Genomic DNA, 24275 nt, shown 5'->3' on the forward strand with positions numbered 1-24275 from the left:
TGTGTCTTTAGCTGTGCCTGCACACTCACCTCAGCAGCAGCATTGGCATCATCACTGACATCAAAGATAACAGCCTTGGCTCCTTTATTCAGCGCCATGCGAGCCTGGAGGAGACAACAAAGGAGAGGGGTTAGGGTTTTTTAACTCATGCGATCAGTGTAATTGACAAACAGCTTGTCACCCCAAGCAACAGAAAACATCACTCCCTCAGAGGTTAGTTATGTAGTGGAGAGCTGATGAAAATTAGCGTCAGTGTCTTAAACCGTCACTAGGTGGCAGTCACGCCACGAGCCTCGGGCCGCACAACACAGCCCAAAGTACAGCTCCTCCTGCCACTTTTCCACCTGACTCTGGAAACCACAGGCACTGTCTAGAAAGTGTGTTGGTAGGAAGGCCACAGCACAAATCTGCTGCATTTTTCTAATGTTGGAGAGTGGCTAAATGAAACAGCGGAGTACTATTTGACCGAGTGAAAAGAAAGGGGGAAATGCTGAATGAAAGAAAACAGTTGGGGCATCAGCCTACCATGCAAATAAGGAGCATTTTGTATTCAAACTAGGATCTGAAATTGTTCCTCAGGTCTCCCCCTCTATTTGTTTCATTATTTCATTGTGCCATTTTACAGTGTATAATTTTAAAGCTAAAATGTATGAAAAGAGATATTCTTAACAGGCATGGCTGCACATCGGTGAGCGACCGGCTACTGATCAGAGCTCAGCAGCAGTAAAGGCTTTAACCTACATACTGTCAGGGGACAGCAGAGAGGGGCACCAGAGCACCATTTGTTTACCATCATATGATCAACTTTTATTAACTTACATGCACACTCCAGAAATGTGTTAGCAAGCAGTTAGCTATTTGCACAGCCGGCTGATGTGGAGCAACGTTAGCATTCATTTGGAATAGTGTTTCTGGCAACCTGATGAATCCAATGCTCACTCTCCTTGTGGCTTTTGGTCTCCAGCTACAGCTGCTAAATGCTCCAATCTGTTCACCAGCTCATAGTAATGGCTTCATCACTACCCCTTTCACTTACAAGTCCTCACTTGGTCTATAAAAGACATTGATAATAGCCACTTTAAAGCGATCATATGTAACTTTTGATTAACAAAAGTTAAGCACAAGTGGCAGTTACAGGGTCATGGTATTGACAAAAACGGTGTAATAATAGCACAAGTACGAGGAGTCGTCCAGTCAGTGACTCAGTGGTCAGTGAACTAAATCAATGATATAAAATAACATAGCAATATCTATCAAAACTTTGCTAACATCAAAACCAACCTCAGCCACCATAAACTACTGGTCATACCAGACCAAGTAAGCCTGTATCAGCAAAACCCCTGAATGTACTGAATCTATCAAGGAGGCATTTTGTTGCCTATTAGTTCAACTTGTGTTTTTGTAAAAGATTGAATTTGCTCTTTTTTCTTAAGAAGTTACACAGTGTCACATCCCAAAAATGGAATAGTAACTAACTGGAATTTACCGTATATTTACTACTAAAAGCTGAAAATGACGTATTTTAAAAGGCATAAATGCTGTGGAAACGGTCGGCCTCAGACAAGGCTGTTAGCTGATAAGCACGATCGCCAGTCATTCAGTGAAACAGTAGCCACAATAAAAGAAAAAAGCACCACTACAAGTCTGACATGGAAAACCCTCCTTCAACATTCAGATTCTTCATTTAGTGTCAATCATATTGACTGATAGCCTGCTAGCTTAGCAGTAGAGAACTTAATGTGTGTCTATGTTGCTAACATCTTTAACACACACTAAGAGTATAGAGATATTGTCATTTCTATAAGCTTTACTCCTTACGTACTTTGGTTCATGAGTGTGTGTGTGTGTGTTTGCTCCTGTGTGTATGTACTGCCACTGCTACTGACCAGCTCCTCCCCGACAGGAACTGGGTTGATCTGACTTTGTCTTGTGTATGAGGCCTTTTCTGTGTTTAGGTGTTTCTATGTTGGCTCTGAATGTTGTTTGTGTTATCAGCCTGCTCTACAAAACCCCAGAAATGCTTTCGCCAGCATCACCAGAAGACAGAGAGAACAAATAGCAGCCTTTTCATCAATATCTCATCACATGCTTTCAAGCGTCTGGCATCTGCCAACGCTTAATGAGGAGGAGACACAAGTTTAAACACTTAATCACCCCGGTCAAACACAACACTAAACAGTGATTTCTAGCCTACTGCTTGCAGCCCAAGGCGGGAAGGTGTGCTTGCATTCACACACAAGACATTTACAAAAGAAATTCAGGTAAAAGCATCACTCAGTTGATCCATTAATCAAGTTAATGAGAAACCTCTTTTGTGGAATGGTGGCACTGAACTGAGATCACTTTTTAACACTTCAAAAAGAGAAAGTCAATGCATGACAAGAAACAGACATTTCCTCTGTATACATAAAATGTCAGAAGCTTAACCCCGCTCCATTTATTTCCTCAAAGCAATGTGTATTCTAAATTGCCATCTGTGAATGTGCATACAGTAGCGTAGTTGTGAGTTTGCAACATTGTTCCACAGAACCACAGGTGGTCTTCAAAGGCCATAGTATCGGTTGTCAGGGAGAGGTCAAAGAAAGAATTAACATATCCCTTCTGATCTGGCTTCCAGCTCTCGTGCAGCAGCCTTTTTTTCTGTCTCATCAGAACAGTAATTGTAGTACATGCATAGGCCTAAATGGGGTGTGGTCACATCGGAGAGAAAAAAAAAAAGCTGGATCCTTGACATGTGGGAATTTGCTTTACCTGGGGTTCAAAAGTTCTCTATGCGGCGCAGTGCCCGTATGTCCTGTAATTGTGGTAATAAATGCAGGAAAGCCCGCTCTTGTGGTCCAACACACACACACACACACACACACACACACACACACACACACACACACACACACACACACACACACACACACACACACACACAGAACCAGTGGAGAAGTTTCAAATAGCCTCCTACAGTTCAGGCTAACAACGGCCAGTTCAAGAATATATCATACTATATTTCTCAAACGACTGCTGCTGTGGTCTTATTATATCATAGTATTACTAGTAGTGGCACCAGAGTATGGCTGCCAAGACGTATGCCTTTTACTGAGCCACAGACCCGGAAGAGGCCTGAGAGATCTCATTACATGATTAATAGGAGATATATTTATCCTGTAATTCTTCAATAAAAAGCGCAGGTCTGACGCTAACCATACAGTTAAAAGGACTGCTAGCTAAAGTGTTTCAACATCACGGCGTTTGTTACGGTCAGAATTGAAATGGACATGGCTGTGGTTACGTAAACACCCATACTCATGAGGTGCAACTTGACACATGTGATTAAACAATGTTTGGCATTTGAGTAAAAACAATTGCAGCATCGGAAATGACTGTGGTTTACAGAGTTAAACAGTGAAGACGTCATCACTGAAAAACTAACAAACAATGCGTACATATCACAACAGTCCGCGGCTACTTTTAACACTGAAGGAGGGTGTGGGCAAACGTGATCGACGTTCTGCTGTGTTTTGTGCGTGGGATTATTTCAGATGGCGAGGAGTAGTAGCAGGTCGTGTAGAGCTTTCTGAAAGCTGTCGCAAACATAAGCAAACTGGAGAGGCACTGTGAGTTCACACACACACACACACACACACACACACACACACACACACACACACACACACACACACACACACACACGCACACAGGTATGCAATCACCTTAACTCACACAACCCCTAATTTACAGGCTTATCAGGGTTTTCCAACATCCAATCAGGTATGGTGAAAAATGTAAATACAATATAAAAATCATCTTCCAGTCCTATTACTGAGCTTGCCTACAGAACTTTTTCACAGCAGACATTTTAACTTCTCATAGCAAGAAAAATGAAGGTTACTAATAGCATTAACAATGGTTCTCTTCTATTTAAGTGTCCCAGTAAACCATGACAGTGTGACATTGACCCATTATTCATTTTTTATTCATATCTGTGCTTTTTACACCTTTTCCCAATTTACATCGTATACTTTTGTACCCAGTAGTTAAAAATGTACAGTATAAGTTCTCTTTAAGTTCCTCCTAAATGTTAGAATATTGAGGGTGCCCTGTTCGATTGTTACTGTTTAACCTCAATTTGTACGTAATTTTGTTACTTTTCCAGTGTGAGCACACTGCGTTCTCAAAACCTGCTATACTAAAACCGAACTCCATCCGCTGACGAAGGCCATGAGTATGGATGGAAGCTCTGTAAAAAACAAGCGAGTGGTTCTTGTTTTAATAGTTTTTTTAACAATCGGTATCCCTGCACCCTCTTCTCTGTAAGCTCCTCTATGAGCTGAGGACACCCAGGTTAGTGTCACACATTCTGCACCAGATTTCACCAATGGTCTCATATGTTTCTACAAACAGAAACATTTGCCATCACAATAATTTGAAAGCTGCTGTAATGACATAAAAATACACATAGTTTCTTTAAGTTTAAATACCTACTGCACAAGAAAGGAGAAAATGATTCAAACAAAGAGACCAATCAAGTATCTATGTATGCTCCACCTTACTACAAGCAGCACATAGCTATCTACATTATCAACCCTAGCCCATTGTGCGTCAACTCCAGTGACTCCAGCCAGTGATCTGCCCTCGCAGTGGTTAGCCTGCTCGGGGGCCAGCCGGCGCTGTTTGTTTACATCCCTGATGAAGTGCGGTGTGAGAGCCAGGTCTAGTATCACAGTGAGCTCGCGACTGCGTAGGAACAAACGACACTGCTGTGATATCTTTATGTCACGTAAGGGATGGGCCGAGCTTTTTCTGTTGCCTGACCAGATGGCTTTACCTGTTAACGTCTCAGTGTTTGTCATGGGTTTAATGGGGTGCGGCTGGCACAGCCAGGCTGGCGGGACAACTGCCCTCATCTGCCGCCATGTTCCAATGTAACGGAGAGAAAAAGGATAGGATGATAATGAGAATATTACACACATATACGTACACTCAGTCTTGCCATGGAGAAACATCTGCTATGTTAGTTGAACATCTATGAGTACAGGCCTATATTCAGAGTGACCCAGTAGCTTCATAACCTTCGACTCTTGACAGTAGACTGTATGTAAGTCTTGCACCCAAAATGGCAGGAAGATCTTTACAGCTCCTAACCTGCAGCGGTGACCACGACGCAAAAATTAAATTATTCATTCTCATATCGAGCCATCTACATTTTTCATATATCAAGAAAAATAATCGGCCAACAGAGTGAGATAATTTCACTTGTTCCAGAAGGGGTTGGCTTTCACTTTAAAACAAGACTGAACAAGCACAACAACAAAACAAATCATTGTTTCTAGAAAATACTTGAAAAAGTTGTTTTGAACTGGAACCAGATAAAAAATGTTCAGTTTTTCCTATAACAAGATTTTTTCTTTTACTCAATGACTAAATGACTATGTAAGACGAGGATTTTTAGCAGTGCAACCAGCAAATAAAACATTTCAATCTCAACTTAGGCTAAGTAGTGAGCATGGTTGTTTTTATTTTGAAAATCTTTATTACAGTTAAATACATACCACCAGACACTCTGACAGAAACTTTCCCTTGGGCTCTGATAACCCTTTCACCCTCTTAAAACATGGTATTGGACTCTATTTAACTCAGTCTAACTTTGTAGTACTTGCGGGGACCCGGTTGGTCTATTTTCCCAGCGTGACTATCCACATCATTCAATGCATGAGCAAATTATAGCATGGAATAATATGTGTGGGAAGAAGGAGTGAGAGTGAAAGAGGTACAGAAAAAAAAGCAGGACAGGGAGGGCGGCAAGCATGCTGTGGTGCTGCTGCATTAAAGCGTCTAATGACAGAGTACAGAGCTCTGGGCCTACAGGTCTGAGGCCGAGACTCTGCTCTGTCATTTCTCCTGACCGGCCTGGCACACTGGAACCATTATTGAAGCACTGGGATTCGCCACATCGCTAAATGAGGAGCAGACGGGGGCAGGGGCTGGGGATGATGATTTAGGGGGTGGGGGGTGGGGGGTCCAACGCAGAGGTCCAAAATTTTGGACCAGATCCAAAACAGACTTGAAGTAAACCTACATCTACCCAATGTGCAGAAATTTATTTTCAAAAAAGAGAGACCTCATTCAAGGGGGATCTGAAACCAAAATGCAGCTGACCCGAACAGACCCTAAAAGACAAAACACCACCGCCACAACAGCATGATGCACTATCGATCAACAAACAGCCGACAAGGGCAGCCATATAATAGTAATGTAAAATGTAACACTGAATAAATGTGAAATTATAGAAAAGTTCTGATAGTTCTGATAATAATTTATTCATATTCTTCAGAAACCAGTTTTTAGAAAGAAGTCCTACTTTTTCCCACACCGCAGATTATTTCCTAACCAATTTAATATCAAAAATATTTTCTTCTGAGGCTTATAGGTTAGGATCCATTCAAATCTAATACTCCAGTATTTGAATCATTCAAATACTCAGGTATTAGACATATTGAGGCACAAACCCATTTGTCAGACACATGGCAGTAAAATCAAACCCTGCTCTACCTGATTTGATTGAGTACAATGTGGACCTGGACAGACTTGAGTCGGGTCTGACGTTAGAACTGAGGGCCTGTGACCCATGAAGATCTCTACCTTGCATTTGCCCAGCTGAGAAAATAAACATGTCTATGGTCTTTTTATGTACTGTAGCAGTTTAGGAGTGTAAATGCCTTACATACGAATAATGTCTGCCACTAAAACAATAAAAGCCAATAAAATAAAACATTAACTTATTTAAGATATTAGTACCCAACTCACTTAACATAGTGCATGTTAAATTGACAACTAGAAAAGATGACTGTGGGTACATAGATAATTTTGGCGTCTCAACCTGATGAAAATCCTGCCAGCAACACAATACCGTCAATACCGTTTTTTGTCAAATGACGATTCCTCATAACTTGGCACTGTAGCAATGTGGATCATCACAGGTATGTTGACCAAAAGGCCAGTTTAGTACTATGTGAAGAATTACTACTTTATTGTCATAATTAATATTTAGACACCAATTAATTGACAAAGAACATACTGAGCAACATTAAATGAGAGCCAGGAAAGTTGAAACTCTCTCACTGACTATATTCCTTCTACTTTTATATTTTTTCTAACCAAGTACATCTGCGTAAATGTTGGAATAGTTTGGTAAATTGCATCAAAAATAACCAGAACTACACGGCCTTGCCTTAAATATTGTTTCCCTATCTTGGAAGCCGTATATTTAAGTCTAGTTGTGTGTCAATAATTGCTGTATGTGTGTGTGCTGTGTGATTGCTGGGTGCTCGCCACTGGCTGAGCGGCAGTTAAGTTGGTTGGAGGAGGGAAGGGTGTGGCCCTGCTGGCTATCCATTACTCACAGGGGTGCTTTGATGTAGGGCTGCTGGAGGGGGGACAAGTACTGAATGAAGAGGAGGGGAAGAAGGGGAGGGGAAGCAAGTCAGGGCAGGTGAGCAGATTCTACGCTCTCAGGAAAAGTATTGAGCCTGGGGGGGTGGGCCTGAATCACACACTCCTACTCCTCCTCCTCCTCCTACCTCCCATTCATCCTGGCGTGCGCACACACACACACACACACACACACACACACACACACACACACACACACACACACACACACACACACACACACACGCGCACACACAGAGACACTAAATCCAGAACCTGGGCTTGGCCACCTTTCTCATGCAGAGGAGAGAGACATACTGGAAAAAGTTATAAACCTGATCTGCCTGTCTGGAGGTAAGAGAGGTCATTTAGAGAACTCACAGTGTTATAGTTCCCTTCTCTCTCTCTCTCTGCACTTCCCTTGTCTCTCGCCCCCTCTCATTAGCAGGCGCTGGCTCCACTGTGACACAAATTTGAAATGCAAAGCACAGGTTGACCAAGACCAATGCCATCTGATACACTATCGTTTGCTAAACACATCCTCGAAACATCAAAGGGCTGGGTAGTGAGCGCCTGCAGCCCGCGGGCAGATGAGACTGATGTGGCCACCATTGACAGCCGTGATGATGGAGCAGAGAGGTCCGGCTCTATCACACACACGCCAACATGTGACCTTACATATCACTATTTAAACCCAGCGAGCCCAGTGTCCGGGCACTGAGGCTGTTAACAGCTGGTCAACATGTCGAGAAGAAGAAAAAAGTAATCAAGGCTTTGAGTTTTAAAGCCTCGCTGGCAGCCATTATCAGCCGTTCAAAATTTGGGGAAAAATCTTTTTATTCCCTTTCTTAATGAGTGTAAAAAGAGAAGATTGGTACCTCTCTCATGTCTGTATACCAGGAGGTGGTTAGCTTAGTTTAGCATAAAGACTAAAAGCAGGGGGAATCTAGCCTGGATCTGTTGAAAGATAAACGAAAAAACATCTGTCGACCAGCACCTCTACAGCTCACTAATTAACATCTTGTTTGTTTAATCTGTACAAGCAACAAAGTGTAAAAGTGACAAGTTAATCCCTCATAAAACAGCTGTTTTCTTTTGGTTTTTGTGCCACTAACCGCCTCCTGGTCTTCAAATTTAGCGTACAGATGTGGCAGTGGTATCGATCGTCTCATCTAACACTTAGCATGAAAGCAAATAAATGTATTTCCCAAAATGTTAAACTATTTTCTTTTTAACCCAGCTGGACCAGAGTGGTTTTACCCAACCAGTCTATCCAGGCTAAATCATATGTATGTTCTACATACATATGTATACATGCGCATGTGAACTATGCAGTATGAAATTAGGAAATAAATAAGGAAAAGCTTACAATTCGCATTGATGTCTGCCACAGTGTTGGAAATTTCCAACACAATTCTACACATAGGGACTTTACTATGAGAATATTAAAACATGTTAATAACTATGATGCTATATACTGTAGGGCTGCAACTAATGTAACTTGTTGATTAAACAGTGGATTGTTTAGTGTACAGAATGTAAGCAAAAGGGCATGGTGACATCTTAAATGTATTGTTTTCTCTGACTAAGAATACATAGCCTTAACATTACATTTAATTATCTTTAATTATTTATTACAACTCAAATGTGAAATTTGTAGTTTTATGCACATATGCATTTTTTTTGCAAGTTTATGAAAAATATTCCATTTTAAAAATTGTGAAATTCTGATTGATTTTGTAATGAAATGTGAGGTCACTCTGTTTTGAATGGACTTTTTTTGGCATTGTAAGTGAGGACAATTACTTTATGACCCAATAAGCCATATCAAGCTGATAAACTCTTCTTCTGCCATGGACACACATTTAAAACGGCATCTTGATTTCCCACCGCCAGAGACCTGGCTTCTCAAAACTTCTCTCCAGAAAGGATACATTTAAAAAACACCAGTGTCAGAGTCTCACCCTTGGTAAAGAGTTGTACTACTATGACAGTGAACAGTAATATATTTTTGACATTGTCAGTCCAACGGTGCATTACCAACACTGACTACTGCTACACTGAACCATCACTATAATTAACTAAAGCCGTGAAAGCATATGAAATAGTTCTAAGATTAATAACAGTGGTAAGTAGTTTGATATACTTTAATTATGGTAGTACTTGACTTTAATAAGTATAATTAAGTAAACCACCTGGGTTAGATGGTAGGGAGAGAAATGTAAAGAGAGAGAGTTAAATTCCTAGATGTACGGACTCTTGCGGGGAACACAAACGTACCGAGTCCCACCTCTAACGCCTTCTTTTCACTTCTCCAAACATGTAGAGGGCCTTCTTAAAACCTCAGCTGTAAAAGCTGCCACACGAAAAACCGTCTGATCCCACAGAGGAGCCACTATCTCTTTATTGTTTGTATTGCACTCAATAAAGACATTCAGGTAGGAATAATCCCCCTCTGAGTGGAAAAAGACACCCTTTTTGTAGACTTGGTATCAGTATGTTGATACATTCCTATAGGACTGATGAGAGTATAACTAGAGGAGGGAGAGAAGGTGTCCTGAGTAATTTCTCTCAGTTTGTGGCTGGCAAAGGATTTTCTCTCACCAATGGGCGGCAACACGGAGACTGAGGGGAAGCCAATTAGAGAGCCTTTCCTGGCCTTTTAAGAGGCAGATAATGCTCTTGTTTTCATAAAGCATCCTGTTATTTAATCAGGCCTGTAAGTGAGAGCCTGACACCCCTCCTATAATGTACAGCAGCCTCCCTCCTCTCCCACTCTCCCGCCCTCCCTTCCTCCCATCATTCCTGCCCTGAGCCCTCCATCTCATTCAACAGCTCTTGTAAGCCTCAAGGAATTCATTCTTGGAAGAGGCTGTGCAGTAAGCCCTGCCTTTCTGCGGAGCAAAAACACACACACACACACACACACACACACACACACACACACACACACACACACACACACACACACACACACACACACACACACAACCAGCACTGTGACAACTGAAGACACACGCTGCCTGTAAATGAGGGAAACCTAGACACATATAAAGTTTAAAGGACTTGTTTGATTTCAAATTTCAAGAATAAAAAACACTAGCGGTATTAGATGTTTCTACCATTGCACAACGACTGTAAATCGATGCAAATCTCATTTCAGTTAGTCAGCAGCACATTTGTTTATGAATGTAAAACCTACCAAATCTTCAACATTTATGGTAGCTACTTACATTCAGAAATAAAAGAGATTTTACTGGTTCACACCTCAAGGCTTCTACATCCCCAGTAAATATTGGTGCAGATACACTACCAGCCAAAAGTTCTGGAACACCTCAATTTTTCAGGCTGTTATTTAAATTGACATAATTCAATGTCTTAGTGTTTCTGAAATCAAAGCATTGAAGACATAAACAATTGGAGATTTTAAAAACAAGGAGTCATGGAATCTTTTTGTTGAATTAAATTTAATCAAAATTTTTGACTCATCCAGCAGCTGAACACACTCGTGGTGGGAAATCAAGTATTGTTCAGAAAGTTCGTCCCAACATTGTTGCAGAAGTTCCCCAGAATGTGTTGCACTTGCAGGTAGCTTTCCTTTCCCCTTCTGTCCAGTTCATCCTAAACCAGCTCCATGAGGTCTAAGTATGGAGACTGTGCTGGTCTTCCATCATGAGAAGCCACCATTTAGTTCTTTTCCTCTAATGTTTCGGGTCATTATCTTGCTGTAGGATGAACCCCTGACCAACCAGCCTGTCTTCCTTTGTTACTTGCCTTTTTCACGCCATTCTGATGCCAATATACAGTACTGCTTCCTGCAGTACAGTATTGTCCTAATAATGCATCAGAGGCTGAAGTAACAGTCTGTTCCAACACTGCCTTTGCATTAATCTCTCAAGGCTTCATTTACCTCCATTGATGCAGGAAAACTGTAAATTCACCTATTTCTTATTCACTGAAGAAGGCCTGTATATATATATATATGATTTAATAAATAATTAAACTTTTTTTTTTTTTAAAGTCACCAAAAACTTGATGACGGTGCTAGAAGAAAGTTCAGGAATCAATATTTCAGTATGGACCAAAGTGGTGGACCAATTGATCACCTGACCAACATCCCTAGAGCTACAGCACTAGCAAGGTTTAAAAATGTGTTTAAAAATTGGTTTCTGTTAGCTGTACAACACACAGGCCACATAATGTAGGCTTATGACATTCATCACCTTCATCAACATTATTCAAACACATTCAAACCATGAGGATTTAATATCTGATGTTTACTCACAACCAAAAAGAGGTTGGTGGTTTTCTGACTTTCTGAATTTTACCTGGCCTCTAAAACACTGTTGAACCAATGAACCATGTTTAATGCTATTGGGCATTTTTAACCCAAGCAAATGTAAAGCATTGGGTAAATGCCTAAACAAGTCTAAATAGTCTCATTGTATCCTAGTGAATTACATACTGTAGAGGCACACTGTCTGCCCTGTGAATCTGTTTTTGTCAAATCCCTGTTAAAAGCCAGAGAGGGGGCACTTGGCACTAACTTACCTGAGTCAGAGTTAAACAGGTTCATACTGCATAGGAAAAACAAGAACTCACTCCCTCCGCCTGAAGTGTCGGACTCACAAGACCTGTTTGCTGGTTTGCTTTAAACTCTGGGAGATGCCTAGTGCTAACTTGCTTGCCTGGGGAAGTAGTTATTGGTAACACAAACCTGTCTACTTTCCACTTCACTTTCATCAGCGTGCCCTTGCCCAGGCCTGAGGCGAGCCAGAAAAAAAATAAGAGGACGTAAAAGAGACAGAGATGAAGACAGAAAGAAAGAGAAGGGTGAGACAGAGAGAAAGGGAGACAGTGGTGGGTGAAGGGACAGGGGGAAATGTCTTTTTTATGGGAATGTTTCACTTAATCTCATAAAGGCAGCGTGAAAACCTCCATCTGTTTGCCGAGCAGTTCAAAAGAGACTCCACATGCCTCCGCTTGCTGCTATATAAAAACAACATTCTAATGCAGATCTTAAAGAGGGCCAGCGGCTCAGCCTGCACAATGAGAACTGGGATGTGCCAGATGAACCGATGGAGGATGGGAGGGTGGAAAGAGAATTAGGCAGGTAAACAGAGGGGAATGTGAGCAACAGAGAGGGACTGGTGACAAAAAAAAAATGGGAGAAGAAAGACGTGAAAGAGTTAAATCAAAGCAAGAAATTTTCCTGTCAACAGTCCTGTTTCTGACCTACTAGACCTGACCTTGAAGCGGCAGACAGACAGAACCGGTGTGGGTCGCCCTCTGGCCTCGCCTGCCACTCCTCTGAATCAACCCATTCACCTCTCCACCTCTCTCCTGCCTTCTGTTCCCTTCTCTTCTCCCTCTTCATGTTTCACCATGAGGCTTACCATTCGCCTTTGTCATTAATAGAGGAATGTTCTGGCGAGAACGTCATCTTGTGTTTTATTGTGGATCCTGAGCAGGGATTCAAGGGCAGCACCTTCACATTCGGGGTCTGTAAAGATAAAACTCTACTTCTCAATAAAACCCTCTACAGTAGGTGCAAGAATCATGAATCTCCTGGCTGGGGAAATGAACAAATTATCATTACAAATATATGATAATAAATATGTTCTTTGATTCATTCCAAACACTAGGAACCAAGGGTCCAAGAGACTGCAGTGCGATTCTTCTGTAGTCAGCTTTTCCTGCACACTTGTGCCTCTGCACACCTCCAGGCCTCCTCTCCCCATAGCCAGGGCAAGACCAGGCCCGATCCCATCTGCAAAGCTATTCTGACGAGCCACCCCTCTAAAAAACTCCAGGGTTCAAACTGCTGGAAGATCAAAGGACTAATACTGCAGTAATAATAAGTTACTGCCCTATGAATGCCTCATTCATCAGGGAGAGGCAGTGATATAGTACAGTTGTAACTGCAGGGCCATTAAAAACTCATCATATGATCCTATTTGCCATCCCCGTGTGGAAAAACATCTTTAGTTCTGCAGGCAGAGTGAGAAGGAGGGATGAACTCCTACCAGTTATACCGAAAACCTGACTTGATAAGGAAGTGCACAAACGTCTCTGTGATGACATCTCCAACCTCGTCCCAACTCTCTGCGCATCCTTCCCCACTCAGCCTCATCCGCGAGGCTGCAACCACACCATCACCCCCCCACCCCTCCTGCTGCCAGCTTAAGTTGTCTTCCAACCCTCTGGGATGGCGGTATTTTAATAACAGCAATTTGGCACAGAATTGTACCACCGGGGTCTGTCTCTCATTACGAGCATGACACGGCATTTTATTTTTAGGTCAGCATTTTTCTCTGATCGTCTGTGCTGAGCACCGACGTCAGTCTGATGAAACCCTGAGCTCCGCACGATCCCTTTGAAGTGACAAGGTAGAGATGTGCTGCCCTAATATGAATGCCTGGAGATGCATTCTTGGATACCAGGAGCAGCCCTGCAAGAGGATGGCGTGCTCACCTTCAGGGAGCAGATAAGCAGCCTAGCGTGCATAGATGCTCACATGGGCAAATGTACAGTGCGTATGCATGTTTGTAGGTGTGTGTGGAAAATTGCAATTGCTTGTGAAAGAAGATATTTTCTCTCTTCTTCTGGCTTCATTAATAAACAAGACTGTCCAACAACTGAGACAATGTGTAAACTGGCTCATTTCAAGGTCATTTGCACGTAAGTACAGTATTCCACATTTCAAACTGGTTCAGTTTAACAGCTGTTCAATAAGAGTGGCATGTTACTGTCAGATGTGTTTTCCATTTCCACAGTTTTAAGAGTCACCATGCAAAGTCAATGAGCATTGTGAATGAATTTGAAACTAACTTTTGTCACAGTTAGCACTGCTTTCATTATTATGAAAATAAACAACCATAACTTATCATTTCTGAATGACACACAGCAAGTTTCCTTCACGTTCCATCCTCTCCTATTTTTAGATTCAGTATGACTTATAATTTTTTTGGATATCATTATCTCTGGTGTATACCACAAATAAACGTCCATAAATCTATTTAGAAATCATAGAAAAAAGATGCTCATTATAAACTTTAGAACTTGCCTGACAATCATCATGTTTTTTACGTTTTCTTCAGCATCAAGGAAATCCAGTGAAAGCTGTCTGTACATCCATGAGTTTAGCGCAAACAAGAACTGCTAGTAGCTCGATCGGCATTCTTGTAATGGTTCTAGTTTGCCCACATGTAAACAAGCAAGGCTAAAAGACAAGGCTCACGTTGTAGCCCCCAGCGTAACTCCATTGCAAATCTCAAGAGCGTGATTATCCCCCAAAATAGAAGTAGAACAAAGGATGATAAAAGGAGTATTATAAAATTAATATGATCTAGAATTATTGTTTACAAAAATAACAACTTTCAGACCTTTACAGCAGTTAATTCAATCATCATCATTTCATTTCAAGTGAACTCATGTTTATAAGTTCGGAAAATAAAAACTAGAAATTGAGTGAAATTGATTTGAAATTGATTATTTCCATTAATTAATTAAATGTACATATTTACATTAAGTTAATGGCAAAAGATTAGTTGATTCCACTCAATTCCTCTATGATGTTTTAAAATATTGAGAGGAAATTTGTGAAAACTTAATTGGAACCAATTGGATTTTCTTAGCTTTTCAGAAGAAAAACAGGACTCTGGGCAAAATATTAAGACAAACATATTTTGCAATCCACACATATACACACGCAGGTGATATTCCAACAGCTTCGATTTTGGAGAGTTACTTCCCATTGAGCGGCACTGTAGACATCTCACTGTTTGTGTATTAAAGTTTTGTGTTGATGCTGTTGACGAACTCAAATTGGACTGCAGGATCAGAGAAAGCTGCGTTTGCAAACCATGCTTACAGTAACCATGCAGAGCCATTACACAGCCCATGTGTCATTTCAGTGAGGGGAGAAAAAAAAAAGGAAGAGCAGAAACGTGAGAAAGGGGGAGCAACAAGCTGCTAATCGCCAGTCCCTGGGAAAAGACAGCCAGAATCTGCAAACATCACCTCTCAAAGCAAACAATACATCTCTCAGGTTTTATGTACGTGTGGGGAGGACAGTTTGCTGTGTCATCAGCTCAGTGTCAGTGTTTAGCTTAGCAACGCTGGCATCAGGCGAGAAACCGAAGAGGCATGAGGAGGAAAATTGTGGCCACAGCTGGGGTGTGTTATGCTGAAAATATCCTCAAGGAGTAGCACTCGCACCTTAAGGCAAGAGAATTTTCCACCTATTCGAGGTGACAGGTTGAGTCGAAGCTTTGCAGCACAGAGCAGACCCGCTGCAAATCACTCACAACTCATTGGTGGGAGTGATGACAGCACTGAACTGAGCTGAACGACAGCAGTGCTGCAGGTCAAGGTGACATCTGTTTAGCTGTGACCTGTAGGCCTTTCTAACCTCTAAGTTTCAGGTCTCACTGTGTTATGATCCTCTCAGCTTGAAGACCTGCAGTTAAAATGCTCCTTGTCACCTGCAGGTGGAAATGTGTATGATTGATTTTGAATAAACTAACAGATACGCTTGCTTGCATACTCCTGTGTTTGCAGCAGCCTTGGGCCAGCAAGTGTTGTTTTGCAAAAGTTCAGAATGTAGTGGTAAGATGCACCTTTTCTCCAAAATCTGATCAGTAATAAAATATGGCATGTGATGGATTTCAATAGCCTCCCCATGGCATTAAGTTGATAAATCCTCTATTTTCTCTTCCACATATCTTTTTACAGATTCAACTCATTGCTCCAAAGGTCAAAAATATCTCACCAAGCAGCCTAACCCACTTTCCTACCCCTCTGCAAGAATATAGAACATAATTCCTTCCATCCCCTGAGATCTTTAACCACACTGTTCTTTTTTATCCCACCTGCTCACCTGAACAGACAAATTCAATTTATTGCTTGTTTTGTCTCACACAGGTCACCAAAACCCCTGTTCCCAAAACTACACTTGACTGGAATTTGATAACATTCTTGTTGCTCAGGACTCTTTCTTGTCCAAAATATTCTTTGGCCGAGTCCCATGGGAATGCACTCTCCTGCATGCTTGACAACAACAGAAGACTTATCACCCTGTTTTCCTGTCCTTGGACTTCTAACACGGCAGATACTTCATAAACATCCAAGATAACTAGCTGCTGATTTTCACTCTCAAACTCTGTTCCAGATTCACCGAATTTGTCCTACAGTAAGCTACAGTTGCTCATTACAACAATACTCAGATACTGCGCTTGAGTACCTGTCTGCACTTCGCTTGAGTTATTCTTGATGAATTCCACAAGCATGAGGATTGACAGACCAAAACAACAGTGTTTGGGGTTGGAAATGAGGAGTGTCTGGTTAAAAACATAGTGTCAACCTCTAAGTGTAAGTTGACTCCTTAAAGGGTGGAAAGTGGCCTAATATATCATAGAAATGAACTCCAACTTCTACCTTTTTATTTCTGCTTTTTATTTATGATGCACTTGCTCCCTCCTCTCCCTATTTATTTTTACATTTAAGAACACAAATGATAATCCAAAAGGAAACAAGTCTGCAGCCATGGTAGCAGCTCTGTGAGGCTCACTTAAGCACAGCAGTAGTTTGAGCTAAATACTAACATTATCATGCTAACAGGCCCACAGTGGCAATGCTAACATGCGGATGTTTAGCAAGTATTATGTTACCATGTTCACTACCTTAGTTTCTTGTGTTAGGATGCTAACATTGGCTAATTAGAATTAAACATAAAGTACTGCTGACATATTCCAAAACAAAGCTTGGCCGACCTTTGGTGCTGAGCAGGGAGATATTACAGTCACAGGAATGTCTTGTTTTGTCACTGTCAGGTCTGTCTTCACAGAATCAGAAGCTACACTATAACATTTGTGTATGTTGTTGTGCTAAATTATGACCAGGATATTGTAAATGCATTTACAATTGTGAGGATTTAGCAAAGATTATCAATTTGGAAGGTATGGGGTAACACTTTTTGATATACACTTTCTAGGATTTCTGATGTATACGTATTTCTATCGGACTAAATATATTTCTAATTCAAAATATGGATGTATCACGTAGAACACATCCCTCCATAGATGAAAAATGTTTGCGCTTTGCTGTGCTGACTGCAGCTGTCTTGAGAGCTAGCTAACTCCCCTGACTGAGTAACAAGTTAGTATGTCAGTGTCTACTGTAACATACACTGTGAAAACTGTTGTGGTGGCTATCTGGTTCAGCTAGCTATCCAGAGGCTAACTACCATCTTCAACAGAGCCAGCCAACAGCATTATTTTCTGTGTTTAATATTTTGAAATTAACTTCTGAACTTTAGAAGTATTAGTGCAGTGATTAAACTCCACACCAGTAGTTTAAAAAACAGCTGTTACTATGGAGGAACGTACACTTTGAGTGTCTTGTATCATTTTAAAAGTTACCGTTGACGCTATCGTTGACGTGTTGAATAATCAATATAGTCTGCTACTACCACACATGTACACATACATTTAGTACATGTGCGTGGAAACATTTCCAAAACAATGCAGCACCAACTCTGTCACAACACCACAGGACAAAAGCAGGCTGCAGCTGATGTTACCACTGTTTGCCAGGGGGGGAGTTATGATTCTGCCTGTGTAGGACGGTGGATAATGGAACAGCCTGACAAAGGTGCCCATTGTTTGGCTTTATTAAAAACCCTGTGAGTTTGGCTTCCCGTTTAATATCTGCATCATCATGAAAGGAAAGAGAGACCATTTTGGCTCAGGAAAATACCTCAGTCAGAATGACCTCAATCTCAAAGACAAAATAAATAAGACAGCCCTCAGAGGCAGGCTAATCAAACTACAAATTACATCATGGGATACAGTAAGCTCCATAATGAGTGCACTGACTGAAAAGAAGGCAGTCATTAGGCTGCTGGACTCAAAGCTAAGTTCCTCCTACTGAGTTATCTTCACATTGATATAGTGAGCTAAGACAGCGCCTAACTTTAGCAGCAGAGGAAATGGGAGGGAAAAGATTGTGTCGTCAGGGTCAAACAGGCACAAACAGAGGAACGTGGTTAGTTAGTCTTGTCTTTTCTAAAGAGAGAAGGAATGACGCAGTGCTAAAGGGAGGAAATGTCTGAAAGGCACAGCAAAACAGAGTCTCTGAGCAGCTAAAAGCAGGAAAAATACTTGAGACACTTGTTTGTGCTTGATAGAAAGGGAGGCTTGCAAAAATTTAAGCCCACAGCTACTTCTACATAACTTTTGAAGCAGTTGCATTCGAGATGAAATGATCAAAGCAGTGTAAACCTATCTGACAAAGAGCATAATGAATATGACCCTCAGGACAACGGGAAGAGAGGGCTTGTACCTTGTGCTCCGCAGAATTTAAAACAGATTTTGAAATGTCCCCATGTGCGTTTCAAACTTTTTATGCAGTGATTTATGGTTTATCTCATATTGGAAACAGTAAAAATACAATGGTGCATGTGTTCTTTGTATGCTTCAAAGATTAATAAGAATAATCTAAGGTGCATGCAATGGTTTAAGAGGTGCATGGTCGATAAGCAAAGCATGGCCAAGGTTGCAAAAGTTCAAGTTCAGCTTTGACTAACAGAAGAAAGAAACAGAAAGTCATAGTTTATCCCTTTGAAGACAACCATGCAAATGTCTGGCATAGACAAGCAAATAATGAATTTTCTTGGTAGAGAAATCAAAGCAAACCCAGAAGTCTGCTACACTGACGCATTTCATACCGGCCAAAATGTCCATTGTATACCTGCTGCTTTTTGCATTTACTCTCAAAAGCTGAAATATCCCCCTTTTTCCAGATGTTCCCTTGTGTTCCTCCTCCTCGACTTGTCTCCGATGAACTGGAGATGTTGGACTCAGCTACTGAAGGAAAAGAAGCCAAAGGCAGCTGCCATTGCGTTTCCAGCCCCTGTCTTTGCTAAAAAACAGCAGGCAGGAATAGCCTGAGGTCACTGTCACCCCCTACAGACAATCAGACATGAGAAGACAAAAACATTGTCATGAGGGCCATGATTTATTCCTCCCTAAATGGGCTTCCCTTGTTTTAACCATTTCCTGTCCCTGGGACTACTCTTCCTGGCCTGAAAGTTTTGACCACAATTGGATTAGTTGTTATGAGTTACACTGGACAAAGTACATACTGTAAATTGTTATTCGTTCTTTAGTTACTAATTCTACAGCCACAAATGGAAGCTTTTAAAAGCTTTTATATTTGCTACAATAATACTGGAATCCGTTCCTCAGGAGAAAACAAAACTCCAGTGGCCATTATGAATCAGAAGACTCATAAATATAACTGAATACATGAATTAATAACACTGTTAATTAAATAAATGAAATGGTGTTTAAAAAGATATTTATTTTAGTTTATGAAAAAGGGAAAGGGTTTTTATTTTGTATTTTTCCTTTTTCTCTTTTATTTATCTTTCACTAGCTCATTTTAGTTATCAACTCACAAGTTTTCAGTTTCATTAAGTTTAATCATTAGGACCATTTTCTTCATGTTGATGTAATAATGAGGTGGACAAGTTAATGTATTCCTAGAGAAGGGTCCACGTTGGGAGGGAATGTGTGTTATGTGTGTGTTACTCATCTGATAACCGCTTGCTGCCTTTTGCCAGTTTCAGGGCTCCATATTTAAAGTACTGTATATATTCAGTAAAATAATAAGCCTAAGAGTCTAGAGTCCATGAGCAGAGACAGAGTCTATTCTAGTGGCTAGTGTGGGGTTGTACTCAGGTGTAGTGCTCTAAGCTAAATGCTAACATCAACATGCTCACAATGACAACGCTGACATGGTTATGTTTAGAGGATATAAGGTTTACCATGTTCAGCATTTCCAGACTCAGTAGCTTACATCCTGTGATCATCCATCAATATCTGTACTAAATCTGATGTTCAATTTGGCAATCATATACCATAACGACATTACAAGTACTAGACATGCATCATCAGTGTCATTTGCATCTTGATCCTTGTGACTGACACTGTCTGTGGATCCCATGGCTTGCCTCCTCACAAAGTGGCCACATCTCTTATACCTTGAGAAAGATTTGGGAGATTTGAGGTAATGTGATCCAATATCACACACACATTTGCACACACAATGGTATGTACACGTCAAAATCCTAGTTAAAGAAAACAGGATTACTGCACAATTAGGCCAACATCCCTTTTTATCTGAGAGGAGTAGAATCAATAAGCAAGGCTTTCTCTGAGAGTCAACAAGTTCAGACATGGGCCAAAACCTCAATGACTCTGAGAGCTGTTTTCACAAAACCATGGATTCTTATTGATGGTGTTTCAAAAAGCTGCAGTGTGAGTGGCAGAAAGTTCAGCACAGTGTCTCAAAAAGCAAGGATTATTTATTCAAAAGTAAGTAAGTGTGGAGTTTAGAGTAGCCCTCCTGGCACATCTGTGAGTCATGTGTTGCTCTGTGACATAGTTTGAGAACCTTTCCAGGGCTTTAGTGTAAACAGAAAAGCTAGGCTGGCTAGTGGAAAGCAGAAGGATCACTTCTACTGTAGCACAACATGCTGGCAGAGACAGCCCGTGGCCTCTGCTAATGTTGTGTTGTGTAATGATGCAAAACCACTGGAGCGGTGGAGGGTTTTGATTCAGGCATTTACATAGAGAGAGCTGTATCTGAAACAGAGATTAGTAACTGTATGAAGTGAAGATTTGGATACTTTTTGGATACTTCTGATTTTAGATTTGTCTAGTTAAGGGTTTTAAGTTAAAAGTCATGTAAAAACTAAATTTTGTGGGTACAATAAAGCACCACCATTCTAGTGTTTAGTTTCTTCTTTCTCTCCACTGTTGATATGAGCCTGATGTTGCCTGATGTTAAAAAATGAAGCCCCTCGCAATTAATTACTATTTGGGTAACTTTAACAAGCTCAACTTTAATGAGCGGCGTGCAAAATTAATAAATATTTAAAGATTTTATACAATAAATTCAATTCAGATAAATTAAACAAACTTAAACGAGTGGTGCATAGTTACGTACAGGCTACCCTACCGTTTTGATGGAGGCTGTTGGGCTGTATCCCTGAAGCAGAAACCTGCAGGCACTGTAAGTGCTTTTTCAAGTCAAAATAAATAAATAAGTGAATGAATAAATAAATAACTAAATAAATAAACAAATCCAAATTTTTATTTATTGTTAATATTCTCCTAAAAAAGACACAGTACCTTTTGAAGTAAAGATAAAAATACATTATCTGTCACACAGTATCCGGTATCTGAAACTAAAAATTAATTTAAGTAGGGCCCCCCCCCCTTTCTGAAGACAAACCGGTGCTCATGATAATGTTTAATACCCTCAAAAAATCAATTCAACTTCAAAATTTTACTGAGGTAGCAGTACTTCTATTTAGGAAAACTACTCATTTCATACAAATGTGTGAATGTTGATGAGAGTTGGCCAGAAGTGCACAATGTACCAGGAGTGGGCGATGGTTAAAGGCGTGATGCACAAATTCATTTTGAGGGTATTTGGAGAAAGTGCATGTTTTCCCCTGAATTTGAAGATTTCCCGTATTGTCAGCAGACAGCAGAGACATCCGAAGATGTAAACTCTAACTTTAACTTTCGAAGCTGTTCAGAGATACTGTGAGACCCCTCAAGTAAAACAAAGAGCATTATAGAGACAGGCCAAATCACTGCAAATCAGCAAAGCAATCTCCCTGCGATGCCGGGTGTAGGAAGCTCTGAAAACCAAAATAAAAAGAAGGGACAACAATGAAACCTTATCCTTCAAGGTTTTGAGCTTTGCTTTGTTTGGTTTACAGTCTATTCTGAGTGTATGTGGTGCAACACGAACCCTCTGTGGCTGTCGGAGTATCTATAGATCAGTGGGGCAGGCTACAGTCAGACTAAACTGTAAACAAGTCCCATTCAGAGAGCACCGCTGACCCAGCACCGCACATCCAAAACCATCTGATTCATCCTCTTCAAAAGGCCAAGAGCAAGCTCCTCAACAGCTGCATGATGAATCCCCAATAAATCCACCACGACCAAAAGCTTTGAATCTCACTAAGGAAGCAAGGATGCAGGTGGCTGGAGTGGCGTTTATTGCATCACATACTTTCCAGACGACCAAAACAACAAGAAGGACCCCCCTCCCCTCCCATCCTCCCTCCATTCTTCACTTCTCCTGATTTCAAAGGCGATCTGTAAGGAGCGAGAAAGCACTCGGAAGCAACGGCCTTTTGTTCATGGGTACTTTTGCATGAGGGAGAGACCGTGTTTTGTTTATGGGACAACACGGTGTTGCCATTAAGGCTTTAATCAAAACTGTTTTCTAGAGTCAGCCTTCAGTGACACCCCTCTTCCCCCGTTTGGTTCCCAGTGAAGGAGCAACAGGAGGAGGAAGAAAGGAGCGGGGAAATGCGGGAATGTCTCTACATCGTCGCCACGGCAGGCAGCTCTTAAACATGGCTTTAAATTAGGGGAAAAGAAAACAGAGGCTAAAAAAAGGCAGTTGCCTAACTATACTCCTGCCTGCTAATTTGTCACCACTTGAAAAACAAGGAAAAAATAGCAAAAGTTTTAAATCACACTAGTTTAATGTTCGGATATGCCAACCAGTGCGTATGGTAGAATACTTAAACATAAGGGAGATTTAGGTCAACTCAGATGCAGTTACACATACGTACATCTAAACCATTGTGGGTGGAATCTATGGAGCTCTGGCTGCATTCATATTAGAGGGAAGCGGAAAGGGAGAACACCAAGTGTCTGGTTCTGGCTGGCTGGCTGGCTGGGATCGGACCAGTGACAGCTGGGGCTTGAAAGCCTTACATCCAAAGCCAGGGCTCACTGCCACTCGCTACATAGCAGCGCTGAGCTAAGCCCATCCCCTCCTATCCAAGCCCTCACTCTGGAAGATCACTGTCCTGAACAAAACATTAAGCTCCTGCCAAATAATTCCCTCTAAAACCATCTTCTCTTTAAAGTCTAAATCCAAGAGCGGAAGGGGTACTGGAGAGAAGACAAGATGGCAAGATGGTTTATCTGTCTGCTTCCATGTCTGAGACAGGAAGGGGTCACAGAGAGGGGAGTTTCTCAGAGAGTTTAACTAGGAGAAAAGCATGAAGCACTCAAAGCCATGTCTGTGTGTACCTTATCGAGCAGCGGCAGACATCGGGGTACCCTGTGCTCCAGTTTGACAATGATGATGAAGTCACTCTCTTGTTGTTCATCCTCGCTTGTGTTGCACAGAGACAAAGGGTGATACTGCAAAGAAAGTGTCAGAGAGAGAAAAAGGTTATGAAAGGAAAGAGGAAAATAAGAGAAATTTAAAACAACACAGATGTTTCTGGTGGGATCATTTTTCTGGGTGGGAGAACACATTTTTTTAGGTGTGCAGCCTTCATGAGAAGTGCAAGAAGCATTCATGCCAAGGTACACAAACAGCACATCTACAGCTCCTTCTACCTCATCACACTGATGTATCGCTTTGTTGTTCTTTGAAATTGTGAACTGGTCTGAAAATACGGTCTTTAGGGAAAAATAACAAAAACAAAAACCAGTCAGAAAAATATGTTTGATTGATGTATCATCTTCAAATACGGAAAGATTTTGGGGATTTCAATTTTTTTACAAAGACAGCAATGACATTCAACATTATGAAAAGTTATACATAACCTTTTTATAATTGATTACAAATACCCAACACAGTGATGGATCCTAAAGACCAAAGAACCAGTACAGAATAAAAATTACAGTTGTTATCTTTAATACAAACATAGACATTAACTTAAAACCTGGTAGAGGGTGACTGAATCAACTAAGATATCTGACATACTTGAAATGACTTTGGTGGAGACTTTTTAGTCCCACCTT

General features: G+C 41.1%; 1 protein-coding gene across 3 annotated transcripts in view; it reads right to left on the bottom strand.

Moving 5' to 3' along the window:
- LOC120802415 (E3 ubiquitin-protein ligase RNF43) overlaps positions 1 to 24275 on the bottom strand; it is an 88007-nt gene that overhangs the window by 6817 nt on the left and 56915 nt on the right. For 2 of the 3 annotated variants that reach the window (XM_040150196.1, XM_040150197.1), the window contains exons 2-3: positions 23553 to 23666; positions 30 to 104 (exon numbers count right to left, since the gene is read on the bottom strand). In XM_040150196.1, the coding sequence (XP_040006130.1) occupies positions 30 to 104; positions 23553 to 23666 (189 nt within the window). Of the gene's footprint in view, positions 1 to 29; positions 105 to 19173; positions 19203 to 23552; positions 23667 to 24275 lie in introns of those variants that run through there. The other variant, XM_040150198.1, reaches the window with a different exon arrangement.

Source organism: Xiphias gladius, chromosome 17 (assembly GCF_016859285.1).
Source record: "Xiphias gladius isolate SHS-SW01 ecotype Sanya breed wild chromosome 17, ASM1685928v1, whole genome shotgun sequence".
NCBI classification, from domain to species: Eukaryota; Metazoa; Chordata; class Actinopteri; order Istiophoriformes; family Xiphiidae; genus Xiphias; species Xiphias gladius.